The 19,575-nt window shown below is 41.3% G+C and overlaps 1 protein-coding gene across 1 annotated transcript in view; it reads right to left on the reverse strand.

Moving 5' to 3' along the window:
• LOC149798493 (ubiquitin carboxyl-terminal hydrolase 46-like) overlaps window positions 1–3,351 on the reverse strand; it is a 47,297-nt gene extending 43,946 nt beyond the window's left edge. The window contains exon 1 of the mRNA XM_089963693.1: window positions 3,275–3,351. Coding sequence (XP_089819819.1) covers window positions 3,275–3,277 — 3 coding nt within the window. The 5' untranslated portion in view covers window positions 3,278–3,351. The remainder of the gene's footprint in view (window positions 1–3,274) is intronic.
• Between the last annotated feature and the right edge of the window lie 16,224 nt (window positions 3,352–19,575).

A 19,575-nucleotide genomic window follows, 5' to 3' on the forward strand; every position in this document is an offset into this window, starting at 1 on the left:
TAACACCTTTGGGTAACAATAACAAATCTTAAAAAAAGACATCGCAAAATTGTATAACCATAAAAAAGGGGAGGGCAGGCATCCTAACTGGTCTGAAAAGATCAAACAGGGAATACCCCCCAAAAAAAAAATGTTAGTGATTTTTAATGTAAATAATTGGACTCGAGATGAAAAGAATCAGAAGTTTCGAATATATATATATATATATATATATATATATATATATATATATATATATATATATTCACTGTGTTAAAATTCTCAATTTTGTGTTCATTTGGTTATCTTGGATATTATCAGAATGGTAAAAGGAAAGAGCAAGAAAGTTTCTTTGCAGTGACTATAAGAAAGCTTGTGAGTCTGGCTCTTTTATGTGAGGTATGTCTTCTTTTGGATTGCTTATATATTGTTAAGTTACTATTTTACAATCTTTAATTTTTATCATTATTATTATATTATCCCTGCAATTTCTTTAAGCTGTCAGTACAACCTTTCATCTGAATATGCAAACCTTATGTTACGAGTTTAACATGAAACAGTATCTATATAAAATTTAAAATTTCTTAAAAAATGTATAAATTTTTGCCATTTAAAATAAACGCACTGCTTTCTTAATATGCCATCAAATATGAAAAGTAAATATGAAAGAAGCAGTTAGAAAATAAATAATAAATAACATATTCAAACATATATATGTCCTGTTTTTGTAATGTTATCAATTGTAAAAAATAATTAACTGTACATTTATTAAATTCAGTTAAACTTGGTAAAGTCGATATTTTTCAATATAAATTGCATTTTATCATTAGTTTTATTATCAGATTGATTAATGTATATTACTAATTGCAAAATGGTGTATTTAAATTAACATTTTATCTTTCCATCTTATAATTCAGTCTTTGATAAGAAAATTTGACCAAGTCAAAGTTATTAATTGCCGATTGCATACCAGTACCTATATTGAAAATAGTCAATGTAATGTAATAATATAAATAAAAGTAAGAAAATGTACCGAATGTCATAACATTTTGGGTGATGAATTCCATTACCTCGATAATACAAGTTCTCTCTCTCTTTCATAATGGTATTCATACAGCTCAGCAAATTGATTGTCAGAAGATTCGTAATTTGCATAGAATTAAATGATATATTAGGTATTTTAAAGTATTAACCCTTTACATCACAGAGTGTATGGCTTTTTAGCCCTCCGATACACATGTAGCTAAGTTACCCAGTACAGGGCGCTATAAATATAACACGTTACCTATTCGACTCCATCCACATAGGCCTGCCTGGTTACTGTTAAGCAATGTAGTGTATGTTATGTTTAACAACAATTTTAACCATTTTACATACTTGGTACACATTTATTATGTATGGAAAAATTTAAGAGTAAAGTCTGATCATTATAGCTGTGTAATTATTTTTCACGGACGAATTTTTATGTGCTTTAAAATCTTGAGAGAACTTGTTCACTGTCAAGTCAGTGAATCCGAGTGACCAACTGTAGCTGCCATTTCTCATACTCGAAATTTACAAGTTCTTAGTCTGCGTCTATAACACTAAGTCATCTGAATTTGATAATTTATAAAAACTAATTGCTACCTACATCAATATCAGAGCCATTACCTAAGTTATTGAAGCTTTCATAGTTGTGATTCTAATCATGAAAAGTATTGAATGAAATCGGCAACCTCCATTTTGGAGAAAGGAGAATAAAACCCTGTTACTTTAAATGGCAGGTTTCTTCCAGAGCATAAACAGCGACCACATGATCTGATGCAATGGTCATTCACAGCAAAGAATGAAGTATCTAATAGGGGGTTTTCTCTGAAGGTGGTGCTACGAAAACCTGCTAAAATTGGCCAATGTTTACAGCAGATGTCAAAATGCGCTTCCATGCGGATGGAGCAGAAACGTCAAAAGGCGCTTCCATGCGAATGGAGAAGAAACGTCCAAAGGTGCTTCTATGTGAATGGAGTAGAGACGTCCAAAGGCGCTTGCATGAGGTAAAGGGTTAATGTATCATGCTGTGTCTGTACGTGTTCTAGATCATACATGTAATCACTCAAGTGTTTGTTTTTTATAATGTCGGTAATAAGTTCCCTACAACTAATGTTGAAATGTTGTTTTCAATCTAGGCATTAAAAGAAACATATTTTATCCATCTTATATTGTTTTATATTTAAACTCCAAAAAAAGACTGGCTGCAAATATTACAAGAAAATGTTATCCATCTTCTCATTTATTCTTCATGTGTATCTACATTACATTTTTTTCAACATACTCAATTCTTTTAATTGCCAACTTGAATGATTTCTTTTTCTATTTATGTCAAATCTAATACAATTTGATATACCTAGATTAGATACCCCCAACAGAGAGTCTCCTATTTTTTTCGGCCCATCTTTTCTATATGGCAAATCTGATTTTGAAACTTAGAATACTTTCTTCTCACAAATGCCTGGCATCTCACAGATGAAGAAATATAAAACTTGATTGTCGACTCAAATGATGAACTGCGATATGTAAAAGTTTAAAGTGATCATTCCCTGGAGTGACACATTGTTTGTACATTTCACTTGAAGAAAAATGTCACTGATTATTTAAAAAATAATATCGGTTTCAACATTCAAGACAGACAGTCATTTGTAAACGTCCTTTTCATTGACAAATGAATTTCACAGACTGATAATTCTTATGTTATAGAAGCAAGAATAAAACATGCAACAAGTGCCATTTCGGAAAATGCATTGGGTTTCTAGACATACTTCGAAAAACGAATGTTACCAATTCTGAATGATCATGTTAACTTTCCTGCGAGGCCAACAAATGTGGACGCCAATGGACAAATAATAATGCAGAGTCTGCCAATAATATGAAGACTGGAACCAAATGGAAGCAAAACAATATATCAGTTCTCGTAGACGTAAATACAATCGATTGTCAGTTCCCAGTATAAATACGCTAAAAGATCATTGATTGGAATAGGCAATTTCAAGCTGGCATCCGATTATATGCACTACAAAGTTTATATTCTTTATTATTATTTTTTAAAATCTAATAAATGAATTACAATACAGCAGTGCCTTCAAAATGTTTACATAACGAATGCTTGTCGCTACTTTCAATATTACTCCGATACCTATAGTATAGTGCAGAAAAGAAAAGGTGTGCATTAACACAGCCGATCAGTAAGGCTAAATTGAAATGAGAAATTTTCCATTATGAATGAAGCGTTTGCATGTGTATAAGTCTTGAATAATTAATGTACCATTTTGGTGAATAACCAAAATACTCAGCGCAGAGTAACCATCGTCGTTTTTAACGCCATATTTGTGTGACAGTTTCAGACTGGTTTACAATCTCATCTGTATATAAAGTTAATACCGTACCGGAATATAAACCCGGTCGTAAGACAATTCTGTAAGCGTACACGGCACACGAAAAGAAATATGCATGGAATAAATGACCAAGAAAATAAGTATAATTAAAAACTGTTACTTGCAAATATACTTCAGGTAGTAGAATGAACAAAGGACGGTTCATTCTGGAAACGATAAAGCTTTGGATAGGTAATTGATATTCATGTCGGTATGCGGAGAGCTCGCCCCATGGAGAACTCGCCCTATGAGAACTCACCCCAACGTATCTGGAGAAGCAGCCCCAGAGTAGTTGGAGAAGTCGCCCCAATTGGTTGGAGAAGTCACCCTAAAACTTGTCACCCCAGATAACATTTTTATAACAGAATTAAATCATCTTTTACGTGATTCATATTTAGATTTATATATATATACGCGATCACAAAAGAGATATTAACTAGTAATCATAAAAAGCAATATCATAGTAATATTTCTAAGGACGAAATTAGGTCTTTATATTATCTAATGAATGACGACAGTATAGTGATTAAAAAGGATGACAAATCAAACACTATTATTATTATTAATCAAAAAGATTATGTTAAAGAAGTTAAACGTCAATTAAATGATGAAAATTGCTACAAACATATTATCGAAGACCCGTCAATAGAAATTAAATTTAAAAAAATCAACATGCATTAATGACATTGCTAAAAATAATAATTCCGTATATGAGGAATTTGATACTTTCCCTCTTAACATAAATACATCTCAATTCTACATATTACCCAAAACTCATAAAATTCCTGACCATAATTGACCTTTAAATTTTCCAGGACGACCCATTATATCAGGTTGTAATTCATGTACTGAAAACCTATCCATATTTATTGATAGTGTTTTACAACCTTTACTGAAATCACTTCCTTCATACATTAAAGATACAACTACTTTCATTAAAATAATCCTGGTATCATTAAATGTAACATCACTATATACCAACATTCCGCATGCAGATAACATACTATTTAGTGAAGATATTTGTAAAATAATAAAACATATCTTGGAAAATAATTATTTTCAATTTATTAATACAAATTACATACAAATAATGGTTACGTCAGTGGGTATTAATATGGCTCCTTCATACTCTTCCCTTTTCATGGGTAAATTAGAAAAGGATTTTCTTCAAAACGAAAAGTTTAACCCATCTCTTTGGTTCAGATTTTTAGATGACATATGTATGATCTGGAAGCATTCAACTGAAGAACTGTAAAAAATTATTGATCGCCTAAATCATTTTCACCCGACGATTCAGTTTACTTATATTGCATCTAGTACGCATGCTTCATTTTTAGATGTAAATGTAATAAAAATATTGATAAGACTATCTCTATAAATATTCATATCAAGAAAACTAATATCCACCAATATATGGAATATTCTTCATGTCATCCCATATAAAAACTGTATACCATATAGCCAGTCCAAAAGATACAGACGCATTATTTCAGATGAATGTCAATTACAAAATCCTTTGAATAAATTGCAAACATATTTACAAAACAGAAATTATTCTACACATGGAAAAGTTGAAAAACTGAAAATTTTATAGATTTAATAAGTTATTAAGTTGAAGAATAACAACAACAAATAAAGGCTTAACAAGCATATGGCGACATCTCAAAATTACTATATATGATCCTTGGGGCGACTTCTCCAGGCGAAATGGGGCGACTTCTCCGACCACCATGGAGCGACTTATCCTGACACCTGAGTAGGAAGGTGGGGCACTATACGTACAATGGAAATTAGCATTACGGAGACCCCTGGGTGAATATACGTACAATGGAAATTTAACATGGCGAAAAATCGTGGGTTAATATACGTACAAGGGGAATTAACATGGGAAAAAATTGTGGGCCGATATACGTACAAGGGGAATTTAACATGGGAATAGAGTTTGGGGGTTGTTTAGGGACAAAGGGGAATTGAATATGGGATTTTTTTTTTTTTTAAATTTTTTTTAAAAAAAGGGGTAGGCAATGGAAAGGCTATCTCTTTTCGAGAAATATGGCTGGCCCTGAAAAGGGCCTTTGGGTTTATGTTAATATTAATATTAACATAGATGGCATCTGTCACATCTTCTTCTTCTTCTTAAACTCCTTCTAACTGCCGGTCCATACACAAGTACCCTCTTGAGACATCCTTGTCTTTCTATGTAAACTCTCCTCATCCATTGACTAGTATCTGTCCTATCAACAACAGTCCACTTGGACCTAACATACATGAGCATGTCCGTCCTAAACATCATGGAAGACACAAGGGTGGATGACTCAACTGTGGTCCACATCTTGAAGCGACGAGAATAGGTGAACCAATGCAGTGAACTGCGCTTATTTATAGGTACAGGAAGGATTGAAACGGATTGAATTCATTCACCAATCCGAACACGCGTTACAAAATTCAGTCAGCTCGCATCCAATCCGAAGAGAGCAGTCTGTGACGTCACGTGGTCTATATAGATTCGTTAGCGCTTGTGAGCAGTCAATCTATGCGACAGTGATTCAACATGACGGAAACTCAGAAAACGATCCATTGGGGTGCACCAGCAGGGGAGACTGCCCAAGGGAACCCGGACTTACTTTCAGAAGAGGTACATTGGGATTTTGTGGATTTTCTTACCTCGCAAGAATTTGTTCCGGAACCTTCGTTACCTTCTTCATTACCGCAAGTGGAGAATTTTAGACAGAGACAGAAAGAAGAATTGGAGAAATTTATGCAACGACAAAAGGAAGCGGAACAAGCTTTTCTCCTACAGCAACAGCAACAGCAACAAGAAGAGGTAAGAAAAAAAACAACAGCAACAACAGCAAGAAGAAGTAGCAGCAAAGAAACAAGAGGGTGAAAATCAAATGGCTACGGTACTGTTGGACATTTTAGCGGAGTTAAGAAGTCTGAAACAAATGTATCAGACTTCTTTATCACGACCGAAGAGAATACGACCTTCCCGAGCTAAACACGCCAACCCTGTGACTAAGCTTGTCCTACCACCCTTAGTGATTTCAACCCAATCATCAGAAGTAGGCCTTGGCCGTGGCAAAGGCTTAAGGCAGTTAAAGTTGATTGGTTAAACTCCCTCCTACACCATAAAGAAAAAAGGCCCTTTTCAGGGCCACCCACATTTCTCGAAAAGAAATACAATTTCAATTTGCCAATAACTCAAAAATAAACCCCACCCATTTTACCCTTATAGTACGTGTCTGTGTATGAGTGCTTGAGTTTAGCTTCTTATTTTAAAATCAAAACTCAAAGACACTTACCTTATATCATTCATGTATTCTTTTATCCATTTTTTACAATCCAATTCACAATTCACCACAGAACACTTTAAAAAGTTCGTACACTTCTTCTTTCTCATTATTTAGTCTCTCTGTTTTTTGAATTTCTTCACCGTTTTTTCCTCATTTTCTTCCCTTCTTCTTTTCTTCTCCTGTTTCTTTGCCTCTTTTAAATAGAATTGTCTTCTTTCTTCCTCTTTTTCCTCTGAAGAATCCCTCTCTTCTTCTGAAGAATCCTTCTTTTCTTCTGACTCCTCTTGTTTCTTTTTTGGGCAATCTGGAGACCAATGTCCTTTTTCTTTACAATAATAACAGGTATCTTGACTTTTGTCTTTTTTAGCCCCTGTTTTTTTTCTTTTTTGACGGTCTGGACACTCTGAAGACCAATGCCCTTTCTTCTGACAGATACAGCAAGTATCTTGACTTTTATCTCGAAAGGAAGGAGAGTAGTCCGTCGGTTGGTCTGAAGAGAATTTTCTAATGACCCCTCGCAAAGCTCTGACGAAACGTTCCATCTGGGTAGTTTCTTCCATCGTTGTGCTCGGCTTGAGAGTGAAATGAATAGTGAAAGGACAAGACACACACCCTTTTTATATACGCTGGTTTGCCAAAACTATAAATTAGTCTATGGTGTTTAAACTTGAGTCATTTGACGTTTTGCACTCAAGATGAAACGATCCCATTCATTCGAGAAGAAAGAAGAAGAAGAAGAAAGTAAGAGGCAGAAACGTGATCTATCGCCTCGTACCAGGGCTGAAATCTTGGCACAAATTCATGCCAGTGATTTTGAAGAGGACATGAGTGAACCAGAATTTGAAACCTCTAAACCAAGTTCGTCACCCTTAGTCAACCCTGAAAAATACTATTCCATTCGAGAGACGGAAAAGCGCTCCTCTAGAAAATTTAGAACCACGGCTTACACCTACACGGTGAAGTTTAAAGATTTCAAGGCCGACGTACCCTTGGAGAAAGCAGAAGGGTTCATCACCGAGATGTGGGATTCTTTGCTCACCGCACTCAAGCGACAATGTCAACCCAAAGAAGACGATCGCTTGACACTATCCATAGATCACGACGGTTTGAAATCCCCTGTTTGGATCGAGTTTAGCAGACCTGCAGAACTAACCCCTTCCAAAATCATGGACAAGATTCAACACGTACAACAATCTAATGACCAGTTTGACATCACCGATGGTAAAGCCACACTGAAAATGGCCCACGTCTCTCTTCCTCAAGGGACAGGATGCAAAAAGATGTTATTGGTGAACGAGCTTCGCAGCATTAAGCGTAGTCTTGTCCAAATTCACAATCCTCATGACCAGATGTGTTTAGCCCGTGCCATCGTGGTGGGACGAACCTATGCCAACAAGAACGACACGACAGAATGGAAAAGAACCTGGAACACTATTCAACGATCCGATCGAGCCAAACAACGAAACGAAGCAGAACTCCTGTTGCAACAAGCTGGCCTGTCCAAAGACACACCCTGTGGCATTCCTGAGATGCAAAAATTGCAAGATGCCCTAGCTCCACGCTACACCTTGAAAGTGCACCCTCAAGAAATGCGCGGGTCTCTGTTGTTTCGAGGGCAGGATTTTAAGGACGGAAAATACATTCACCTTTATTATCACGATGACCATTTCGATACCATTACCAGTATCACCGGATTCCTGGGATACAGTTATTATTGTGAGAAATGTGATTATGGTTATAACAATCGAGAGCAACACAAGCATTGTGGATTGAAATGCCCAGGATGTTTGGCCTCTCCACCCTGTCTGAGCGAAGAACCAGTGCCTTGTTCAACTTGTCTGCGCACGTTTGTCAGCCCTACCTGTTACCAACAACATCTGAAAACGCAAGGTTCACAGAAGAAATGTGCTTGTCAACTCCTGAGATTGTGCCCTACGTGTGAACAAGTCATATGTACCAATGCTGCCAAGGCACACGTATGTCGAGGAAAGAAAAAATGTCACATTTGTCACCACATCGTGGACTTGGAACACGAATGTTACGTGCAAAAATACCAACCCCCACCAGAGAAAGAGGACGGTCACAAGAAGAAAGGCAATTTCATCTTTTTCGATTTCGAATGCATGCAAGAGACTGGCATTCACATCCCTAATTTCTGCGTGGCTCATCGAGCGTGCGAGAAGTGCATTCAAGAACCTATCTTCAGTCATTGCCCTCACTGCAGCAAGATTCCTGGAGGACGTGAAAAAATCTTTCGGGGACCAAACACGTTAGACGATTTGGCCCAATGGGTCTTAGACCCCATCGACAAGACGTGGAGCCAAGAGGACATCGAACGTTACGGAGATTGTCATCGTCATGCCACGGTGATGGCTCACAATTTCTCCGGATACGATGGACAGTTTCTTTTGAGGTACTATGCGGAACAAGGCACCGAGCGTCCTAAAGTGACTTTGAACGGAGCCAAAATCATTTTCATGCAAGTGGGACAATAACAGTTTAAAGATTCGATGAGTTACTTGGCCATGCCTTTGAGTCAAATGCCTAAAACGTTTGGAATGACAGAAATGGCTAAAGGGTACTTTCCAAATTTTTTCAATACGGAAGCCAATCAACATGCCGTTCTACCCCATTTACCTGAGGCTCACTATTACGACCCGGACAACATGCGTACCGAACAACGAGAAGCTTTCTACGCTTGGTACCAGGCTCATGCCTCTGACCCCTTCGACTTTCAGGAAGAAATGTTAAAGTATTGTCGTTCCGACGTGGACATTTTACGACGTTGCTGTGGAAAATTTCGAGAACTGTTCATGGAACACGGAGGGGTCGATCCTTTGAAAGAAGCTTGCACCATTGCCAAAGCGTGTTCCTTAGTGTACCGCCAACGATTCATGCCTGAAAACACCGTGGCTGTCATCAGTCCTCAAACGACCCACTATGTCAAGCGTCAATACTCGGTCAAAGCCCTACCTTGGTTACATTACTTGTGCGACAAGGAAGACAAATGGATTCAGCATGCCCGCAACGGAGGAGGCGAAAAGACCATCGGAACGTATTCGGTAGATGGCTGGGACTTAGAAAACCCCAAGATCGTGTACGAGTTTAACGGTTGCTTATTTCACGGATGTCCCGTCTGTTACCCTGACCGTGACACTAAAAATCAGTTTTTGCAACGAACCATGGAAGACTTGTACCAGGACACTTGTCAGCGACGCCTAAAGTTAGAACAGGAAGGATACCAAGTGGTGGAAATGTGGGAAGACGAGTACGATCACCGTTTGAAAACCGATCCCGAGTTTAAACGCCTCGTGGAAAGTTACCAGTTCATGGACCTGCTGAACCCGAGGGATAGTTTGTACGGAGGAAGGACCAATGCCACCTGTTTGCTGTACCAAGCCGACGAAGAGAAAGGAGAAGAAATCAAATACTTGGACGTGTGTTCGCTGTATCCCTACGTGTGGAAATATTGTCGCTTTCCTGCAGGGCACCCGCAATTGTTCACGGAACACATCGACCTGAAAAACATTCGACAATACGAAGGCTTGATCAAGTGTAAAGTTTTGCCTCCCACGAACCTATACCATCCCGTCTTACCTCACCATTGTCAAGGCAAACTGATGTTTCCCTTGTGCCGTACTTGTGCCGAGACGTGCAACCAGGACCAACCTTGCCATCACAGCCAGGAAGAACGTGCCTTGACGGGAACCTGGGTCAGCGTGGAATTGTTCAAAGCTCTGGACATGGGATACCAACTGTTAGAAGTGTACGAAATTTGCCACTTTCCCAAGACACAACAGTACCACAAGGGTGACCCTACTCAGAAAGGCATTTTCGCCGACAACGTGGATGCTTTTTGAAACTGAAACAAGAAGCCAGCGGCTATCCTTCCTGGTGTCACACTCCCGAAGACCAAATACAATTCAAAGAGAAATACTACGCACAAGAAGGCATCTCTTTAGACCACATCGAAAAAAACGAAGGCAGGCGATCGTTTGTCAAAGTGATGTTAAATTGCTTGTGGAGTAAAATGGCACAACGACCGTGTTTACCCAAGACGGAATATTTGACAGAACCTTCCCGCTACTTCCAGATGATTCACGACAAAACCAAATACATGAAACACGTGGACGTCGTTCGAGAGGATTTGATCTTGGTCAATTACGAAGAAGATCTGGACTTTGTACAAGACGACCCTTTTGGAAATGTCATCATTGCGGCTTACGTGACAGCTCATGCTCGCTTAAAATTGTACGAAGCTTTAGAACTGTTGGAAGAACGCGTCCTGTACTTTGACACGGACAGTTGCATTTACATCCATCACCCGATTCAACAGCACCCTGACATCGAAGGAGACCGTTTAGGAGCCTGGACAGCCGAGCATCCCGACGACAAGATTCTAAGTTTCGTCAGTGGTGGTCCCAAAAATTACGGCTACGAATACCGGGACAAACAAGGAGAAGTGCACACGACGTGCAAAGTGAAAGGACTGACTCTGAATCATCGTACCAGTCGAGTGGTCAACTTTGGGGTATTGAAAGAAGCCTTGCAATCGGGAGAGGATGGAAACTTTAAAGTGACCACCTATCAACCGAACAAGATTGTACGTTTACCCACTCACCACATCGTCAGTCGACCCTTGGAAAAAGTCTATCAAATTGTATACCAGAAGCGAGTGCGACTTCCCAATCACTTCACCTTACCTTACGGTCACGTCGGTATTGGTCTGTATATAAAAAGGAACCCTAGGCAAGATCGATAGTTCATTGTTCATTGAAGTAACTTACCATGTCGTTGACGAAGAAGAAACCAGATTGGTTAGGAGTCAAATGTTGGACATCACCGAGACCAGGGTTTTGAGGCTTGGACACAAGAGGTGGCCCAGTGTGCACGAGAGTTATTCAAGGAAAAAAGTTACTTTTCAACCTGTGTTAGTGACGGTGCCAGAAGAACCCGTCACCCAGGACAGGACTGTCGTGGACAGGCCTGAAAGACCCTTTCGGGAGGACACTTGTGTGACCTTACCCCTACTATAGAACTGGTTAGAACTTTACCCAAAACATGTTGTACAGACATTTGTGTTTATTCCACGTTCATGGTTATCATGTGCCTTTTATTCTTGTACTTAAGCCTTTGGCTTTTATGCATTTTTGTCTTTCGTATTCATGTTTGAAACATTCAATAAACGTGTTCTGAAAAAGTATATAAACTCTTGTCTTGTTTGTTTTTCGTGTCACAAGTGACATTTCTCACACTATTGCTACCTCTGCTGTCTCTGCTCCCTCTTCCTCTACTGTCAAAGTCATCGACGAACACTTAGATCGTGCCAGTTGGGAGGCTTTGTATCTTCGCCATCCCTTTAACATGCTCATTGCTGGACCTAGCGGTTCAGGCAAAACCGAATTCGTCAAACGTTTGATCGAACATAAACATCATTTGATCGATCGACCCCCTCAACGAATCGTGTGGTGTTACAAAGAGTGGCAATCGGCGTACAGCCTCTTGCGAGAAAGTCAAGGCGATTCCATCGTGTTTGTGGAAGGCATTCCTAAAGAAGACGACGGCATCGTCTCTGACTCCCGTCTAACCCATTTGGTCATTATCGACGACATGTTAGGAGAAGACGAAGAAGAAATTAAACTGTGGTTCACGCGCAAAGGGCATCACCGTAATGCCAGTGTCGTTTACATCACTCAAAATTTGTTTCAACAAAGTAAAGCCCATCGCACCATCAGTCTCAATGCGCATTACGTGGTCTTGTTTAAAAGCCCTCGAGATAAATCGCAAGTGCAAGTCTTAGCCAAACAGTTAGGAACGCCTTGGCTGACTCAGGCGTACGACGATGCCACTCAAACGCCACACGCCTATTTACTCGTCGATTTGAAACCTACGACTCCCGAGGATTTGCGATTTCGTACCCACTTGTTTCACCACTGGTGCCAAGACGGAGGGCCTGTCCTGTACACGTCTCCGTCCTCGACTTCATTTCACTCCCCATAAAAAAATCTTTAAAAACCTCAGACCCTTTCTCGTCTGTCTCACTCTCAGTGCGAACATGACGTCCCTTCAGTCGCATCTTCCCGTCAAATTGATTCGTGCCTTGTATGGCATCAGTCGACAAAAAGATCCACAAACACGAGCTCGTGTCTTAGAAGCTAGTCTCAAAGAAGTCTTACGATGGTTCACGGTGACGGCACGTCAATTACTCCAAGGAATCATTCAGATTCCTCATCAAACCAAACGCTTTTTCGATCGAAACAAAGTCGCTTTGGTCCAACTGGCCGATCCCCGCATCGACACTCAAACCAAAAAACAAATCATTTTGAAACCTGGAGGGATCGGTACTCTAGGAGGGGTCATCATTCGCTCACTCTTAAGATGGGATCCTAATGCACAGAAAGTTATACCCAAGACAAAAGTCGAACGAAGCCCCAAGAAGAAAAAGACCAGGTCCCCAAGGAGAACTTCTCCAGTGGCAGGACCCTCCTCTGACCAGACACCACCACCACCCCGGAAAAAGAAAAGAAGCCCCCAGAAAAAGAAAAGTCCACAGAAAACTAGTCGCAAGAGAGGCACTTCGGCCAGGACGCAACCTTACACTCGCAAACCACGACCTGCCACGGCGGTGACTGCGTCTCCGGCAGCTTCACGTTTGTCCACTTCTCCGTTAATGACACCCAGAACTGAAGAGTACTTGGAGACGTTGATCACACCAAGAACTTCTCCGTTGATGACCCCCAAAAGAACTTCCCCAGTGGCAGGACCTTCCAATTTAGTGGCAGTGGCTGCTGCTCACAAAGTACCTTCTCCCAAAATCAAAGTTCAAGAAAGATCGGGCATGTTACAAAGTTTACTGGATTTGTCCAAGCAAGAACTGGCTCGATTTAGTCCGTTACGTACCCCTGCACGACGTGTCATGCCTGTCCTCAAACTAATACGACGTCAAGACAATCAGTGGCGACGCGTTCCAGTATAAAAAAGGCCTGTGACCAAGTCGGGTATCAGTGTTTTTTGGTGCTCCTGAAGACTCAAAGATGTCACCCTCCAGAAAACCCCAAGGAAAGAAAAGGAAAGGACTGCCACCACGTTTAGCCAAACATGGGGACATGTTATCTGTCCTGTCCAAAGCTTCTCCACCCCTACGAAAAAAACTCATTCAAACAGCCTCCAAAGAGGTCATCGATACCGTGTGCGAATGTTGTTTGAACGTTTTGAAAGGCACGATCCCTTTGTCCAAACACCAGAAACAATGCTTAGGCAAACATCGCCACGTTCTTCGCCAAATGGTTCAAAAGAAAATTCCCATTCGTCAAAAAAAGAAGATGTTAGTGCAACGTGAAGGTATTTTACCTCTCTTGTTAGGCCCCATACTGAAAGGAGTCTTGGGAACCATGTTGGGAGGACTGGTGGGAGCAAGATAAAAAGGCCACGGAAGTTCCAAGATCTCAGAATCGACCCCTGACAACCCCATGGAAGGACGAAAACTAGCTTTAGTGCCTTACAAACGATGGATGGAATACCATCGGTGGCAAGAACAACACACCCCGCATTTACCTCCCAATCCCAATTTGAGCGAGATGTCTCAGTTACAACACGAATTGCAGTCCTTGATGGATCGCCAAGATTTGTCCGAAACAGAAAAATCGCAAAAGTACGGTCAACTCTTGCAACGATTGCAACTCTTTCGCCAGAAAGCTTTAGACGAAACAGCTCTACCCACTCTGAAAGATTTTAAGACCTTGATGAAAAGTCCAGCACCAGTACCAGTACCAGTACCAGTACTACCAGTACCCGTGACCAAGACAGAAAAAGGAGAAGAAGAGGAAGGGTTTCAAACTCCACCAGAAAAAGTACGCAAGTTAACAACACCACCTACCTCCAGAATTGGATGGATTAAAAAGATCATGGCCACCCCTTCTTCCTCACAAGAGAAAAAGAAAGTGAAGACAGAAGTGAAGACAGAAGTGAAACAAGAACCGATATCCTCCGCTCAGACATCCTTCTCCTCTTCGACACCTATTGCTGGCCGCACACGCAAAGCATTGCAATCCAAGAAAATACCCCAAGAGAAAAAGAGTAGCATCCTCCAAGAGTGGGTGTCTTATTAACACACCAACCAACACAAAAAAATGGAAGAAGTCTTAGCCAGCATTTACTACGATCCCTCCCATCCTGCAGGTTACGCAGGAGTTCAAAAATTGTATCGTGCTGCCAAAACGCGACTGAAAAGTCTCCGTTTACCTCAAGTGCAACGATGGTTACAAGAACAAGCTACCTATACTTTACACAAACCCATTCGACGCAAGTTTGCCAGAAGTCGCACCCGAGTGGAAGGCATCGATCATCAATGGCAAGCCGATTTAGCCGATGTCTCTCATTTGGCCAGCTACAATCGTGGCTACAAATATTTGTTTTGTGTCATCGACGTCTTTTCCAAATTTGCCTGGGTCGTGCCCTTGACTTCCAAATCGAGCAGCGAGTTAGTGCGAGCCCTGCAACGGGTGTTGAAACAAAGCGGTCGTCACCCTCTTCGATGGCAAACGGACAAAGGCACCGAATTTCTGAACCAAGCTTTCCAAAAAGAATTAAAGAAACGTGACATTCATTTTTTTACCACCGAGAATCCCGAAACCAAAGCCAGCATCGTGGAACGTTTTCAACGCACTTTGAAAGAACGCATGTGGAAATATTTTACGCATCACCACACTCTGAAGTACATCGACATCTTACCGCACCTGGTGCAAGCGTACAACCAATCTTACCATCGAAGCATCGGACGTGCCCCGCAAGACGTGACTCCCGACAACGAAGTGTTGGTGTTTGAGCGTCTGTTTGGTACGTCCCCGACGAGGGCTGTCCCCGAGAAAAGTGGAATGTTGGCCGTAGGAGATTGGGTGCGCATTGGCAAAACCAAACGCACTTTCGACAAAGGTTACTTACCTAACTGGACGACCGAATTGTTTCGCGTCACTGGACGAGTGCATGGCCGTCATCCTGCCGTCTATAAATTGGAAGACATGAACGGAGAAGTGCTCAAAGGAACGTTTTATTTGCCCGAGTTACAACGTGTCACCAAAAAAGAAGACGACGTGTACGACATCGAAAGCATTCTCGAACGCAGAACCCGTAAAGTGGGCAAACGACGTGTCAAAGAAGTCAAAGTACGTTGGAAATGATATCCACCCAGTTTTGATTCTTGGATCGACGCTTCGCAAGTCATCGACTATAAAAAGAAGTGACCATCATGCCCTTTCACACAGCAGACGCAGCTACGTCGACCACTCCTTCTTCACCTAGTTCTTCTATGCAAGATTTACAAAAACAACCCTTGTGGGTGTGGTGTGGAGAACGTGTGCCTAAAACGCAAATCGTCTTTTTCTGCCAAATCTTCGTGGTGTATTGTGTCATCGGGGCAGCCATTGCCAATTTGAGTTTGCAACAAGGAGACAAACAATTGTGGACCATTTTATTGAGCAGTTGCATCGGTTACCTGCTTCCCAATCCCTCCCTGAAATTCTCCTCGAACGGGAACCCCGGGAACCTTGTATCCAGTGTCAGTGCCAGTCACCACTTCAACCACAATCAGAACCCCATTTTAGACGGAGACACGCCTCTGACGTCCACTAACCCCTCGGACAGCCACAGAACTCTGGAATTATGAGTCACCAAAGCCAATTTTACTTAACTTTACCCAGTGACAGTTCCATGGAGGTGTTTCCCAAGAACACGTTGTGCTGTTACACGGCCAAATTACCTCAGGCCATCCAGTTAGATCACGAAGCCCATTGGGAAGTGGCTTTAGTAGAAATGATTCACCCGACCCAAGTCCTCAATGTCCTTCCCAATCAAAATTTTTTTGATGTGGAAGTTCATGACGAGCAAATGCAACAGTGGATGGATAGCAATGTCAAATATGCCAAGAAAACCCGTACACAAAATCAAAAGTACACCACCTATCACTTGTTCATTCCCCCAGGCTATTATTTCAGTGGTCAACATTTGGTCAGCACCATAGCCTCCAGGTTTAATGTCGTGTTTCTGAAAGCTTTGGAGCATGTCAACAAAAGTGTCACCATGGAGTACCACAAAGCAGCTCGTCGCTTCTTGATGAAATTTGAACGAAGTAAAATCATGTCCATTTTATTTTGTCCTGAATTGTTTGACATGTTGGGCGGAGACATGGACATGAGAAAGACCATGCTCAAGAAAAACGAATTACCCATCGTTTACGACAACGAGTCTTTTAGCAAGTTATTTCGTGCCCCGGTAGAACTGAACCAAAGACTGAATTTGATGTTCGTGTACTCCGATGTGGTGGAGTACAACGTGGTGGGACACACCTCCGTACCGTTACTGCGTGTCATTCCTTTCAAAGTGGATTCTGCCACGAACACTGACGAGGAAGGTGGAAACACTTACCACGTCCACCGCGAATTTGTACATCCTCACTATTTGCCTGTCAGTAAGTCGTATTTGGACACGGTCAACATTGCTATAAAAGGAGATTTGGGACAAAATATTCCATTCACCAAAGGAAAAGTCACGGTGAAACTCCATTTTCGAAAACGGTTCTCTCACGACTCGTAAGTAAGTCATGTATCCAGTGTACCGAGGTGTTGCTCGACAGCGAGGACACGGCTTAGGAGATATGTTAAAATCGGCCTTTCGTTCGGTGGCTCCGGTGTTGAAACCGATGGTGACACGCGGATTGCACGCCTTGAAAGATGCGGCACTTACGCAAGGCAAAGAATTTCTCCAAAATGTCATCATCGACAAACAAAACCCTAAAGAAGCCTTCATGAGGGCAGGCAAAAATGTCTTGCTGCAAACGGGCAAAGACATTTTAGGCCAACGAGAAACACCTATAAATGCCCTGCACGCTACCGAGTCAGGCATTCAGCAAGGACAAGGCAGAAAGAGACGACGAAGAAAACACCCTTTCACCAGACTTCAAGCGAGAAAGGCCAAGAAAAGAAGAACCGTTCGAGACTTAGACGTTTTCGATTATTGAGAAAAGAGGCCAAAAAAAATGATGCACCGAGAATCTTGCGCTTGTTCCAAGACGGAACTGGATCTGTTTGCCATGCCCCCCACCATGATGACGATGCAAGAATCCCAGTGGGTGGAATTTCACCCCGTCTCCTCACTGACTGATTCCGCTCCCATCGAGTTTGAAATCAAAGGACAGCCCGAAGATTACATCGATCTGAATAGCAGTTACTTGTACCTGAAAGTCAAAATTCTAGATAAGACTGGAGGTGCTATAGACGATGAAGCAGTAGCTCCCGTCAACAATTTCATGCATTCCTTGTTCAGTGGAGTGGACTTGTACTTGAATAACAAACTGGTCAGTAGCAGCATGGATACTTACCCTTATCGTGCCTACCTGGAAAATCTCTTGACGTACGGAATAGATGCCAAGAACACTCATCTCAATGCCTGTGTGGTATGGGAAGCTGACGAACCTACCAAGTTTGAAATATTGGAAACTGATGAAAAGAAAGACAACAATGATGGATTTGTAGAACGAAGAAAGAGAATCACGGGAGCCGACACAAGTTTAGAACTGATGGATCGTTTGCATTTGGACATGTGGTTGCAAGAAAAGTATTTGCTGAACGGGGTGGATGTCCGCCTGAGACTGAATCGTAGCAGTGCCGCTTTCCATTTGATGGCTGATAGTGACGGTTACAAAACCAAAATCCTAGAAGCCAGACTCTACGTACGCCTTGTGGAAGTGTTACCTAAAGTGGGAAACGACATCAGTCATACGTTGAGCAGAACGACCGCCAAGTATCCCATACGACGCGTGGAAGTGAAAACCTTCACCATTCCCAAGGGACAGCGATCCATGATGGAAGATCATCTGTTCCAAGGACAGTTACCCAAACGTTTGATCGTTGGTATCGTCGAGAATACTGCCTTCAACGGAGCTGCCGAAAAAAATCCTTTCTACTTTCAACACTTTGGCGTGTCCAAAATCGAAGTCAGTCGCGATGGCAAGACCTTGTGTACCCGACCTTTCGAACCTGACTTTACCAAGAAGAATTACTTGAGATCGTACATGTCCCTGTACGAAGCCACCGGACAGTTAGGAACCAATACCAGTCACGGTATTACGTACGAGGATTATTCAGGAGGCTACGCTTTGTGGGCTTTCGATTTCACTCCAGACCAAGGCAGCGACGAGGGACATTTCCACCCTATAAAATCCGGCCAGATTCGTGTGGAAATTCAGTTTAAAGTCCGAGACCCTGATGAAACGGTGAACGTCATCCTGTATGCAGAATTCGATAATACCATAGAAATCAACAGTTTGAGAGAAGTCATCCTAGATTACTAGAAACCATGGAAGACTGTTATCCCTCTTTACCTAGTGGAGAAACTTTTAGTGTTGGATTATTGTTAAAAAATGTTAGAGTTGTTGTTGTTTAGTGTTAAGTGATTTTTGAATAAAAAATGTTGTGTTTTGAAAAAATTGTTTGATGTTATATTGTTGGATTATTGTTAAAAATGTTAGAGTTGTTGTTTAGTGTTAAGTGATTTTTGAATAAAAAATGTTGTGTTTTGAAAAAATGCCTTTGTCTTTTGTTTAGCTATAAGAATGTTGGATTGATGCTCTTTCATTTCTTACTATCCCTCTCATGACACTCATTGAACGTTGCGACTCGAAAACCGTGGGGATGTTTTCCTTCACGTCCGCGCTTTGACTTTAAGAACCGGAGTTGTTTCCAGTCTAACCATCCATTGTCGACTCATCCTCCTACGAAGATGTGCTCCAAACTAGCTAAGCTCAACGAAGCCTACGTGAATTTGCATAGGGTCAGACACAGTCTGATACCGAAGCCAGAAGAAATAGAGAATGTGAGAATGTTAAAAATCACTGAAGACCTGATAGA

Source organism: Sinohyriopsis cumingii, chromosome 6, assembly GCF_028554795.1.
Source record: "Sinohyriopsis cumingii isolate HCF-2022 chromosome 6, ASM2855479v2, whole genome shotgun sequence".
NCBI classification, from domain to species: Eukaryota; Metazoa; Mollusca; class Bivalvia; order Unionida; family Unionidae; genus Sinohyriopsis; species Sinohyriopsis cumingii.